Below are 13,552 nucleotides of genomic sequence, written 5' to 3'. Positions count from 1 at the left end.
TTTCATTTATTTATGCTTTAAGTCCCAGTAGATCCATTGAAAATCCGCATAAGTAAAGTAGAAATTTATTTTTGGGGAAATTATGATTTGAATTATTAGAATTAAAGGGAATATGATTTTAACCTTTTTTTCACATATCTTTCCCGGAACCAATTTTATTGAAACTTAATGTCAAGCGGATCGAATAAACGGTCGGCTCCACTTCCGGTGCTCGAGCCGTGGTTTTATCCGAATTTTTTACTTTAAATGGCTGCGTTTGCTAAAGTGAAAGCACAATTTGAGTGTCGACGCGTTTATTTTTGTGTTTGAGATCACCCCTTTTCTTTTCACGGGATAATATGTTCAAAACTGTGTCAGAATTCATTCAGGAGGGCGAGGAAAGGTGACTGCAAAACCTGAATCTATGCAGACTGGGAACAGTTTAAGCGCAGACATAAGTACTTTGACAAAAGTTTGTACAACAGAGAAGCGTCATGGGTTTTTGAGTATTTTGCGTCTTTAATACCACTTTTTTGTTGTGTTCTTTTTTTCACAAATAAAGGTAAAGTCATTCGCGCATTTTTTTATTCGGAACCAATGCGCTTCTATGTTTTCGGTCGGAATGATTACAAGGCTGGCTGAACTTCCGGTTTTTGTGTGGCTCGCCGTCCCCGAGCGGTGGATTTACAACAAATTTAGTCTTTAAATGGCTGCGTTTGCTAAAGAGAAAGCCCATTCTGAGTCTTAACGTTTAAGTTTGTGTTTCATTAAGTTCCTTATTATTTTTTTCCCGGAGACTATGTTCAAAACAATGACGGAATTCGGTCCAGATTCGGGAGGGCGTGTAAAGGTAACTGCAGAACCTGTAGTGTATCTGTAAAAAATCAGAAGACTGGGAATTGGGATTAATTTAACAAAGTTTAGTTAAAGATGAAAGCTCGTGATGAGATGTACCTCCAGAAGTGAAATGAAACATTATTAGCCAAATTGCATTGGCACAGCGATGTTGCTCCGCCTCTGCAGTAATTCTAAAATCCCTGCAGGTAAATTATAAAAATAAAAAATAGATGGGAAACCGTGCATTTTGTTAATCCATCATCAACTTGTGGAATAATATTGTATCTTGATTAAATTGCTAGTCGATTCCTCAAGATCTTATCTCTTAAACTGCATTTGTTTGCTTATTAAGTATTTTCGTAGAAGTGTGCATATTTAGTATTAAACCTTATTGTGTAATGCAGAAATGAAGTGGTATGTTAAATATAACAAGTTTTTCTATTCTAAAGTTTGTTTGTTTTTTAAAAACATATGCATGTAATTATTTAACTTCACTGTTCGATCGTACAGAATAACAGACTAAACCCTCATTTTGTTGAGGACCAAAGGCTTTTGTTGCGTCTTTGCTCCAAGGTGTGGTTCTTAGTAGAAGAATGAAGGTTCAAAAAGCTCAGGAATCTCCCTTCATCCCCTCATCTTCAACAAACATGATGATCTTTGACGATCGTTCTCCATCTGCTTGTCAGGAACTGAGAGCCAAAAGGAAATGTTTAGTAAGAAACTTGTTAAAGAACTATGATTTTTTACAAACAATATTACAAAGTCACACTAACCAATTTTTTTTTTTGTAATCAACTATTTTTGAAAAATTTAGAGCTCTATAGTACCTCAGCATTAGTGAAGTCCTCTTATTGATGTAAGATAGCTCTGTGAGCAGACCCAACACATCACCTACAATAAAATAAAATGTTTAGTTATTTGAAACAGAATGGACACATATTCAAAAACTAACAGTAAATAAATTTAAATACACTTAAAAGAGAAAATAAATATTTGTATTTGCTGTCAAAATATCAAAAAGATTGCAGATTGGTGAAACTTTTATTTGGAATGAACCGTGACGTCAGAAGTTAAATTAGGCGAGGACAGGCATACGAAAAATCCAATAGACACTATAAATTACAAACCATTACAGTTCATTTTCTCATAAACACAGTTTGGCGCAGCACTTTCACGAGACTGTCTTAAAGCGATACAGACACCAAGATGAGGTTTTCCTCTGATGCAGTGTTGTTCATTTTTGTGTATCAAAATCTTTGTTTTTGATTTGTGTTAATGCAGGGAGTGACGATAGTGAAGCCAATAGTGTTTGGGAATGTTGCCCACTACTTTGGGAAGAAGAGAGAGGATGATGGACACACGCATCAGTGGACTGTTTATGTGAAGCCTTACAGGAACGAGGTATGTGATTCTACTTGGATATCTGTGTGTAGAGACTGCATTTATGAGTTTATTTACACACCATACACACAAAAATATTAAACATTTAATTTTTGGGTCAGGATATGTCGGCGTATGTGAAAAAGATCCAGTTCAAGCTTCACGAGAGCTATGGAAACCCACTAAGAGGTGAGCTGATTGAATCTAAACCTTCCATGGGTTGTGATTGTTTTTTTTTCCAACTTTGATTTTTCTTTTTTTCTTATCCAGTGGTCACTAAGCCTCCGTATGAGATCACAGAGACCGGCTGGGGGGAGTTTGAGATCATCATCAAGATCTTCTTCATAGATCCCAATGAGAGACCAGTAAGTGGATTCAAAGAGTGGATTCAAATCTTTTTGTGACCCGATTCCACATTGAATGTCATACTGGTCAGACTTTAGTCTGGAACTTCTTTTACTCCATGTAATGCCAGTAAAAGCAATGCAGTGGAAGTGGTTTGTCAATAAAGTTTCTTTCTTTTGTATTTGTGTTTTAAGGTGACTCTGTACCATCTGCTGAAGCTCTTCCAGTCGGATTCCAGTGCCATGCCCAAGAAGACGGTTGTCTCTGAATTCTATGATGAAATGGTACACTGGCTGACATGTGGCACGTTATTACTAAACCAAATAGGAAATAAAAGCACATTTTTTATAGATTTTGTTTTGTACTTCCCAGATTTTTCAGGATCCTACAGCTATGATGCAACAGCTGCTAACTTCATCAAGACAACTCACCTTGGGAGCCTATAAACATGAGACTGAGTGTGAGTATTTGCATCTTCTGCACTGAGGATGAAGGAGTTTGTTTTTTGCAGTGTGACTCACAATGAGTTATGAGTTGACGTTTAAGCCTTTTCAATGTGCTTCTGCAGTTGGTGAGCTAGAGCAGAGAACTAAGGAGAAACTGGAAGCAGCCAAGAAGAGGACGAGCCAGGAAATCGCAGAGTTAAAAGACAAACTGAAAGCCAGTCGAGAAAACATAAACCACCTCAAGACGGAGATCAGAAAACTGGAGGAAGATGGGGACCACAAAGAACACTGACAAATTCACTAAAACTTTTTAGCAGCAAAATATTACTTTTTCTGTTCTCTGTGGTTAAATGTTTGTGGCTTGTTTTGTAAATATTCTATGCGCTAGTAGTTTAACTTTTACACATTAAATATAGTCTGTTGCCATAATTAGATTAATTATGTTGGAAGAACTTATCTGCAGATTCATCAAATGTGGACATTTAGCTTGAGGCAAATTTGGATTTCTTGTTTTTTTTCTAAACATCCTGACTAGGAAGTGGAATGACAAATTTACATTTCTTAATATTTTTGTATTTTATGCTTAAGGAAAAGAACATTTGCAACACAAACTTGTTTTTTGTCTGTATTTCTTTTTTATGACAGGTTTTTTATAAAATGAACTTCTTTCTACGATGTTTCCCCCACTTTTTCTTGTGACTTTGATGTTTACAACAGATTAACATGTTTGACTTTAAAAAAAGTTCCAATGAAGACAAAGGATTAGAGTTATACATGCAATTAAGTAGACTTGTTAAGGAAATGTGAAGGAAATGGAGGTTTTTAAAGGAAAAAAGAGGGATACATCTGTTTAAATATATAGTTATGCTCTTCAAACAGTTACATTTATTTTAGTTGTAGCAGAACCAAATATTGTCAATTTAACTGCTGTGTTAAGATTTAGATGAAAAATGCCCAACTACTTCAGATTGTTTACATTACTGTCCTTATTTACACAAAATAGAAACTAAGATATCTTCTCTCTGGAGAAAGTTTAGTTGGGTTTCTAGAAAATTTCTTCCACAAACAGTTTAACCCTGGTGCTACCATAGGCACTTTACCATTGGGAGTTGGGTCATCTAGACCCACTAGACAGTGTGCTGAACCTTTTTTCTTCAATAATTTGTGATCTTCATTGGTGTCCTTGGATTACATTAAAATTCTCTCCACCTTTATCCACCTTTGTCATGGTAGGGAGAACACGTCATTGGTCATTTTGACCCCATAGGATAGCACAAGGGTTAAGCAAGCTTTAAAAATGTGAAAGTGCAATCTGTTGTGTAGTGAATTTTAGCGTCTTTTAGTTAAAACAATAAGTTGAAAATCTTTGATTTGATTTATTGCTAGCATTAGAAAATAACTGATTGCTGCAATAAAAGATGCAAAACACAAGTTGATTAAACCTGTTTCAGATATGAAGTAATAAATGTGATTTTAGAAAATGATGTTATCTTCTTGACAGTGTAATTACGCATTATCATAGACTTTTTTTTTACATTAATGCATACAGTACACAGATGCCACATTAGATCCATTAAATATAATTATTATCAATTAAAGTCAAGTATGCCCTGCGACATTTAACTTTAAAGTTGTATTTAAAACTTGACAAATTTGTCACTTGGATTTCCGACAGTCTTTGAAAGCGTCACACAGGAAGCTCTATAGAGCACTTCTGTCCGGAAAGCAGTTTTTGTTCACATGTAACTTTTTTTTGTTTAATGCCAGTTCATAAATAGATTTGTGAACAGATCATGCTAATGCACACGAAGTTAGAATGGACTCTGTGCTCTTCAAGTCTGTGCAGCTCTTATTTGTTTGTAAAAATAAGTTTAACCGACTGAAGTTTCTGAGTCTTGTAGGGATCCGTTCTCTCCAGAGCTCCTTCAGGTGGGTCATGTCTAGGGTTCATGACGTTATTACAATAATTTTATCGATGCTATTATTTATTTGACTATTTTGTTAGTCAGAGAGTAAGGTTGTAAATGACTAACAAACCAGTTCGACCAGTTGTTGAGTTTTAAATGTTTTATTTTTTAAGGAAAAATGTTGTGGTTGCTATTATTCTGAAACTCCCCTTCAGTAACTTATGTTGTCACGTGACCGAGGCATTTACGTCGACGTCACAGAATCCAAGCTGCTGATATCGAGTGACGAATCTCCGCGATTTAAACTCCCCGCAGCAGCGGTGGGTCGCATTGACCCTTCCCGCAGCCATTGTTCCCGCCGCCGCCGTCGGTGGCCTCACATTCGCCGTAGCATTCGCAGCGCGCGCGCGCCGCAGTGATGTAACAGGGACTAGAAACACTCGCGGCCGCTTTACCTCTCCAAATAAAACCCAAACTGCTTTAAAACAACGACCTAGCATAGAAGAAAACCTCTCTTCCGTTTGGCATTTCGTTCCACTTTCAGGTGAGTTGCATTTCACGGGTGTCCGTTCTCACTTTGGCCGCTACTTTTAAAATCATGTTGAATCAATAGCTTGTTTTCGTTCATATTTGCTAGCCCTCTTTTTATTATTATTCCCATCATCAGATAGCCAGGTAAGACGGACTCTGATAAGAACGTGTTTGAACTCGCATGTTGTGCAAACGCGACATCAGATGCTTCTCCGGCTCACATAAGACCTTCTTCATCTGTTGTAGACATATGCTGGCACGTGCTTGTGTTGTTTATTTATGTGAGCGCGCGCCAGTGGCTGCACAAACATTAGTCATCCACACATTGCAGCCCCATTGTCACCCCAGTGTCTGTGTGTGAAGTCCATTCGTGAGCTTCAGTGCATCATCAGCATGCTTTAATGGACGGAGTTCCCACCATAGAAAAGCATTAAACTGAGTGGAGACACATAAACTATAGATAAGGATGCAGCCTATACATTAGAGCAGTGTTTTTCAACCTTTTCTGAGCCACGGCACACTTTAACCTTAAAAAAAATCCCGCGGCACACCAGGATCCAAAAATTAAAAAAAAAAAAAAAAGGAGAAACTCATAGTCTGTATTGATCTACAGTCCCTCCACAATCTCACATGCATTTTTTAGATAATTGTTGCAGAAAAAGCTGGAAACTGCAGCTGTTGTTTTCTAAAAGATGCAATAAAAGTTAACTTAGAAGATGTAAAAACAGTTCGATGTGTGTTCGTTGATTTCAAGACGTTTAACAACAGATCTCCTTGAGCGCTGTCACTCTCACAACCCAATGCATCATGGGAGATGTAGTGCATTAAACGGCCGGCGGAGATCGCGTCTCTGAGCTTCCTTGTTTTGTTCACTTGTTCCACGGTCTGATACCGGATTCTGTGGAAAGCTGCACCGATAAAGACGAGCTTTAGCTGGTATTTATGTTAGAACTGAGCGACTTTACGAGCTAAATCAGGACAAGGAAGTGAAGACTTTAACCACTTCTGATTGGTCAGACTGATGACATGTGATTAAGCTCCCCAAGAATGATTGGTGGAGACAGTTAAAGGGGCGGGACTTTTCCAAAATACAGCCGGAGTTGCAGCTGAATCGCGGTACGTCATTCTTATCAAAATGTCTTTAATAAAATAAAATAAACGCAAAGAAAAAGTATTTTTTCGATCTTTTATATTCCTAACTCCTCAGTGTTTTATCAGGGCCTGTTTGGATGAACAGAGAGCTGAAATCCTGGAGATGGGAAATGTTTAATTTTTCAGTTAATGAGGGCAATTCCCCACGGCACACTTGACCATCTCCCACGGCACACTAGTGTGCCGCGGCACACTGGTTGAAAAACACTGCATTAGAGTACAGGTAGTATTGTATTGAGTGATCCTTTAATTTGTTTTATAGTATATATACATGGTATCTTTTTTGCACTGATAAGGTGACTTCTTTTAATCTCATTGTAAACACAGACAATAAAGGTGTATCTACCTGTTAGGCTTGCACAATATTTGATATTTATTGTTATCGCGAAATCAGCCGGTGCAATACCTGTGTTAGTGTTATGTAATTATCATTTGCTTGCACGCTATTATCACCATGATATGGTTGTCTAAGTTCTATCTTTCAGTAAGAAAACAATTATCTGAAAAGTTCTGATTATACAAGAATATGATGTTCCTGTACTGCTTTATTGAATGACCTACTTTTATGTTATCAACCCTGGCCACCAATAAAACCAGACTGGATACACTGAGAAGGCAGAACTCCTCTGTGACAGTTCGCGCTGTCACAGACCGATTCTCCTTCTGCAGAAGTCTAGCAAAAGTTCTCATCTCCTGTTGGGTTCTTCTCTTTATTACGGAAAAAGTCAGAACCCTGACAACCTGTGTCACAACAGACTGCGTAAACAGTTACTTTAAATGTTTAAACACATGCTTAAACAATCTCATAAATCATATAGATAGATAGATAGATAGATAGATAGATAGATAGATAGATAGATAGATAGATAGATAGATAGATAGATAGATAGATAGATAGATAGATAGATGACTTTATTAATCCCACAATGGGGAAATTTCATTTATCTGTGGCACCAACACGACATTCAGAAATAATCTATATAATATAACATCAATAAAGGACATCACAAATGACATTTATATTAGATAATTAAAAATATTACTAAAATTATTATGAAAAATTATTATCAAAAATGAGATTCTTATTAAATAAAGTAATATTAAATAAATACAGCTGCAAAAGTGTAAAAAACATGCGGTCTGCAAAACATGTAAACTGTAAAAAAACATTACAAATTTTTTCAAAATACAGAAATAACTAATGAAGTTCACACCAAGAACAAAAACAAACAACTGTTCAGGAACAAGAAACAATTTAAAATTGAAAAACAACAACTACAATAAAAGTAAATGAATCAATGACTAAACAGAAAAACACCCCTGGGACCGTGGAGCGTCACTTTGACACGGTGTTGTACAGTCTGATGGCTGTGGGGAGGAATGACCTGCGGTAGCGCTCCTTCTTACACTGAGGGTGCAACAGTCTCGTGCTGAAGGAGCTGGTCAGCGCCTCTACAGTTTGGTGTAGGGGGTGGGAGGGGTTATCCATGATGGATGTCAGCTTAGCTAACATCCTCCTGTCCGCCACCTCCTCGATGGACTCAAGTGTGCAGCCCAGGACAGAGCCAGCCCTCCTAACCAGTTTGTTAAGCCTCTTCAAGTCTCTGCCTGCACTGCCCCCCGCCCAGCACACATAAAGGGTAACAATAAATAAAGGGTAACATATGGAATCTTCCTGTTCAGCGTTGCACAAGAATAACAACCGTCAGAGTTATTGGACAATTTGTGCTTTAATTGTTGTCCACCAGAAAGTTGAGATAAAGCTGGATCTGAATAACAGCTGGTCTGCTCAATAAAGGGTAACATATGGAATCTATGGAGCATTAGACCAATCAGATGGACCCATTCACATTGTTTACCAATTGATTTTTTTTTTATATTATCGTAGATGCCTGCCTCCTATGTAGACGAGGGTCATTTAGAGTTTAATTTCACTTATCTTGAATTAAATAAAACTGTTGCAGTGAAATTGAAATGATGCATTAGTTGTTGATTTGGTTATGGGATATCACAATATTGATCACCAATATCGCACATCGCAAGTTTTTCTGCACCCCTTCTATTTGTCCGTCCATCAGTCAATCTATCCATCCTTGGAGAAATCTAAAAAACCGACTTTTGCTAATTCTTCTAAAAGTGACATCTCCACCTGTCATCTCCAGGTGAGCAACAACTAAAATGGTTGCTATGGAGATAAAACCAACAAAAAAAAACATTTTTTTCTAAAGGACTTTTTCACATGCAGCTCTGACCCGGGTGGCAGAGGCAGAGGGGACATTGAGGGGTATGTAACAGCCACTCAGCCAGTGAGGGCGGGTCAAAAGGGGGCGGTGAGGGCGAGGTCAGCTTATGATGCAGCTTGTGGCTTTAATTTCTTTTTTTTGTTGCATGTTAATCTACAATAAAGTTTTGCAAGTGCTCATGCTTTTTCCACAAGGACTAAATTGACCTGAAAATTTTCATTTCTAAATAATTTTGTCTCAGATGGAAAAAAAAAAAGACTTCATTTCAGCAATGCGTCTACACAATTGCTGCTTCCTGTTCAGCGTTGCACAAGAATAACAACCGTCAGAGTTATTGGACAACTTGTGCTTTAATTGTTGTCCACCAGAAAGTTGAGATAAAGCTGGATCTGAATAACAGCTGGTCTGCTCAGCCTCAAACAAAACCCTTTATTGTAGAGAAGCTGATGTGATTGTTATCAGTTCTTTCATGCAAACTCCAGCGGTCTAACTGCCAGCTCACTGACCTGTTGGCATTTGTGTGAAATTATTATCAGCTGTTGCTATGTGGGGGAAATAACAGTTGCTATGTGGGGGAAATAACAGAGTGTTTGTGCAGAGCGTGCAGCTGTTTTTTTTAAATTTTTTTTATTTCTTTTGCATTTCCATGCAAGGTGTGGAGGTGGGAGACTCATGGAGAAGTCTGCGCCTTCAGAGGGAGCGGCGCCCGAGGAGAGAAAAAGCCTCGTAGAGGTAATGATGGTTTCTGTGGAGTGTTGCCAAAACGCATCAATACTGAATCGCTGCAGTTTCAATTCACAGGTTTGAGTTTGGATTCCATTTATACATGTCAATTTATGTTTCAATACTTTATTTAAAAACTATTTTTTTGTGTGAAAATCTATTAATGAACAACCAGTGATTTAAACTAAACATAGGTGGAACCTCTACGATTAAAATTGGGAATTCTTACGACAAAAACTGGATGAAAGTTTACTTTTTTGCCTGAAAATAACATTAAAATTCATGGATTTGAATTTTTGGGCAGATAAAGCTTCATGAAGCCTTTCAGCTAGTTGTTTCATTTCACAACATAACAAGAGCAAATGAAGCTTCTTGAAGCTTCATTTGCTCTTGTTGGTCATCCAGTGGCCGCACAAACTTCAGTGCTCATGAACAATGACCGTGTTCTCCATCAAACAGCCTGAGGCGTTTACATCCGAACCACTCCCTGAAACAGTTACGTGGTTCAGCCACGGCTTCGGATGTCATCATTCAAATGAAGCCACCATCGATACACACATCGCAGAAACACCCCTTTCCTAATTCGGCACGTGCTTCACAGCCTTGGTATGGAAGGTTACATCACAACCCAGATCTAACTATTCCTGCATTTTTCTGTGATTGTTTTGCAGGCGGGCGGAGTTCCTCAGGGTGCAGAAGGTGGAGACATCAATCCTCAGAGCCAGAGGAAGCGTAGCTCTTCTCGCAAGAGCTTTCGTTTAGACTATCGCCTAGAGGTCAGAATCTCTCTAACTTTTATTTCAACCTGCTTCAGATACTTTTGACTTCTGAGCGTTGTTTTGTTTTTGGCTTTATAGTAATAAAGGATTCTAATCGTTTTCTTTGTTCTGATATCAGGAGGAAGTGACAAAATCGGCCCAGGACAAACACGGTCGCTGGATTAACCCCTGGCCGACATGGCGCTTCCCCTCCCACTCCATGCTGTTCAGGTTCCTGTTTTTGGACAAAAATCATTCTGATGTGCCAACAAGTAAAGAAGTAAGAAGCTATTTCTACAACTCAAACCGCTTCCTCAAATAGCCTTGAAGCAAGCCTGCATCTGGTCTCCATAAAGCATCATTTTGTCCCACAGGCCCTGGATTGTGCGCTCCCGGTGATGGAGCCATACTTTGTTCAAAACCCACAACCTTCAGACTCTCATCCAGGAATGAGAGTCACCTGGCTGGGCCATGCAACGGTTCTGGTTGAAATGGACGGGCTGACTATTCTGACAGATCCAGTCTTCAGCCAGAGAGCGTCTCCGCTCCAGTTTATGGGGCCCAAACGGTACAGGGGCCCCCCCTGCACCGTGGAACAGGTTGGTGCTTTTCTTTTTTTTTTTACATGTATCATATATTTCTTCACCGTCTGATTTGCATTGTCTACTTGTGAAAACAGCTGCCAAGGATCGATGCAGTGGTCATCAGTCATTCTCATTACGATCATCTGGATGTGGGCTCTGTGGCGAGTCTCAACGCACGCTTTGGAGGGGATTTACGCTGGTACGCGCGCTCTGACCTCAGCTTCAGCTGCTCTAGCCTCGTGCATCATCCGTAAGGTGTGTGTTCTGTGTGCTTTGCAGGTTCGTGCCCCTGGGTTTGATGGACTGGTTGGCAAAGACGGGCTGTGAAAATGTGATTGAGCTGGACTGGTGGGAGGAGAACTGCGTCCCCGGTCACGACGACGTCACGTTTGTGTGCACCCCCTCGCAGCACTGGAGCAAGCGCACACCGTGGGACGACAACAAGGTTGTTGTTCTATTTGCAAATTCATGCTTCAAATTTGGCATTTATTCTTTTATTGCTTCTGTTGCAAAACCACACTGATTAGTATGCAGAAAAGGAAAACACAAGAGAAACTAATAGTAGATGTGCTGATAAACTTGTTTAAATAATAAACATTTTCAGATAAATTGATATAATCTGTCTTTTAGACTTTGTGGAGCAGCTGGTCTGTTCTGGGCCCCGACCATCGATTCTTCTTTGCTGGAGATACCGGCTACTGTTCGTCCTTCCAGGAGATTGGACGCCGTTTTGGACCTTTTGACCTTGCAGCGATCCCCATCGGAGCATACAAGCCCAGGTACATGGCGCCGATGCATTTCATTTCTGTCTCACTCCTGTCTTTATTTCAGTGAAGACCCTCCTGAACATGCTGCAGGACATTCGTCATGTTTTTTTTATGTTTTAGAGATGTGATGCAGGGACAGCATGTGGATCCAGAGGAGGCGGTTGAAATTCATCAGGACGTTCAGGCCAAACGGTCTGTAGCGATACACTGGGGAACATTCGCCCTGGCCAATGAGGTAATACATACAGCTAAAAACCTCCACCTCACTGTTAGGTCTGACTGCTTTAAGTGCTTCAGGTTAAAATTACCGTACACACATCAACAGGCACTTTAGAAAACAAGCGAATGCTAAAGTCCAAATTAGGCTTACGGGAGGAATTATTGATCATCTTGTGGTTGTTTTTTAATGAGAAAAATATAAATGTAACACATTTCTGCTGTTTTTTTTAACACATATTTGAGACAATTCTCGAAATTTTGAGCTGATGAAAACAATGGAATAAATGGAAGCAGTTAGCCATACATTTGCTCTAAAATTAATCGCTAGAAAGCAAAACCCAATTTTAAATCATATTTTGGTAATTAATTGAACATTACAGCTGAGAACACAGAGGAAACCCAACATCTGTTAGATTTATTTTATGACAAACAAATTATTTTTCTTCATGATCCAAATAAACTTTCCTTTTCTCTTTTCTCCAAATATCAGTTGAACCGATTGTTAGAGCTAATGTTTTGTCACACTAAGAAACGGCTGATTCTTTTATGTTTAAATGGAAAATATTACTTTTTGTTCACTTTCTCCCCCAAACCCCTATTTTTAGAATAACAGAACCCAAACATGTACTTAACCTTCTTTATTTCTCTGCATCTGAGCGTTTAGAATGGAGCAATATGGTGGTGTGTAATGTAATAAGTGGAAGTCATGCATTGGAAATGAAGTGCTTCTATTTGCAGTAAAGTGGTTTAAATGGTTTCAAGTGACCGCCATGCTTGGGGGGGGGCAAACTCACTGAATGAGTTGGTGCTGTTTTCAGCAACAAGCGTGGCTTTAATGTAGCAGGTGAGCGAGGTTAACAGGCTGGGGCGCCGTTCCAGCAGCAACACATCAAAGGTGACATTGTTTGAAACTATAGGACAATACGAGCCGCACACACTCCTGCATCACAGTCCAAACACAATGTTCTGAGAATCATCGTAAAATTTAAATCTGAATGAGGTTAGAAGTTCATGCTTCCTGTTTTGGAAGTTTTCAAAATAAAATGTGTCTCCTGCTTGATCTAGTTCTACCTGGAGCCACCTGTTCTTCTCAGGGAGGCCCTGGAACGGAAAGGACTGAAACCAGAGTCTTTTTTCACATTGAATCATGGGGAGTCTCGGCTTATAGCTGCAGATGAGGGAGACGTGTTCGACTGATGCCTTTGCATCTGTGACGGCGGACTCTGAAGAAAGCACACAAAGAATGTTCACCACATCCAAATGGACGTATTCAAGATTGTACTCAAGAACTCGGCTTATGCCAAATAAAATATAATCAGTATATTTGTGAGTTCTTTCTCCACAAAACCTCAAAGGTGCATCCAAAGAAACCCCCCTCTTCACTTCTCCTAAAACTGTGACGTTACAACAGACGAACACTAGATGGCAGTGTCTGCAACATTTCTGGACTAACTTTTATTTTAAAAGGTCAGTTTTGTTGAAGTTTCACCTTTGGGCATTTGACTATAAATCAAGTCATTCATTGACAAAAACTATAATAAAAAAAATATATTTCAATATGAATTGTTATTTTGGTGAAATTAGACACCAGCGGTTGGATTGGAAGTTTAGTCCTACATGAATAAGGAGTCTCAGAAATTAGTTTTTTTATAGTGGAACATATCATTCACAGAGAACATTT

General features: G+C 39.0%; 2 protein-coding genes across 7 annotated transcripts; both read left to right on the top strand.

The window, feature by feature from the left end:
- Positions 1-170: 170 nt before the first annotated feature.
- yeats4 (YEATS domain containing 4) lies at positions 171-3,659 on the top strand. Its single transcript, XM_004083030.5, has 7 exons — positions 171-829; positions 2,098-2,217; positions 2,319-2,385; positions 2,467-2,561; positions 2,736-2,825; positions 2,914-3,001; positions 3,110-3,659. The coding sequence occupies exons 1-7, from the start codon at positions 779-781 to the stop codon at positions 3,277-3,279; spliced, it is 681 nt and encodes a 226-aa protein (XP_004083078.1). The 5' UTR covers positions 171-778; the 3' UTR covers positions 3,280-3,659.
- Positions 3,660-4,659: 1,000 nt separating this feature from the next.
- Positions 4,660-13,192, top strand: napepld (N-acyl phosphatidylethanolamine phospholipase D). Of its 6 annotated transcripts, none has more exons than XM_004083029.5 (10): positions 4,660-4,916; positions 9,474-9,552; positions 10,215-10,319; positions 10,441-10,581; positions 10,676-10,900; positions 10,981-11,084; positions 11,165-11,330; positions 11,516-11,664; positions 11,773-11,887; positions 12,937-13,192. In XM_004083029.5, the coding sequence occupies exons 1-10, from the start codon at positions 4,804-4,806 to the stop codon at positions 13,066-13,068; spliced, it is 1,329 nt and encodes a 442-aa protein (XP_004083077.1). In that variant the 5' UTR covers positions 4,660-4,803; the 3' UTR covers positions 13,069-13,192. The 6 variants fall into 6 exon arrangements, with proteins under 6 accessions (XP_004083077.1, XP_078798359.1, XP_020569666.1 ...); XM_078942233.1 differs by having other exon boundaries at positions 10,658-10,900; positions 12,966-13,192; XM_020714007.3 differs by having other exon boundaries at positions 10,658-10,900.
- Positions 13,193-13,552: the final 360 nt, after the last annotated feature.

This window comes from Oryzias latipes, chromosome 23, assembly GCF_053564925.1.
Source record: "Oryzias latipes strain Hd-rR chromosome 23, Olatipes_Hd-rR_3.1".
NCBI classification, from domain to species: domain Eukaryota; kingdom Metazoa; phylum Chordata; class Actinopteri; order Beloniformes; family Adrianichthyidae; genus Oryzias; species Oryzias latipes.
The sequence above is the reverse complement of the archived record's forward strand: the minus strand, read 5'-3'. Positions and strand labels throughout refer to the sequence as shown.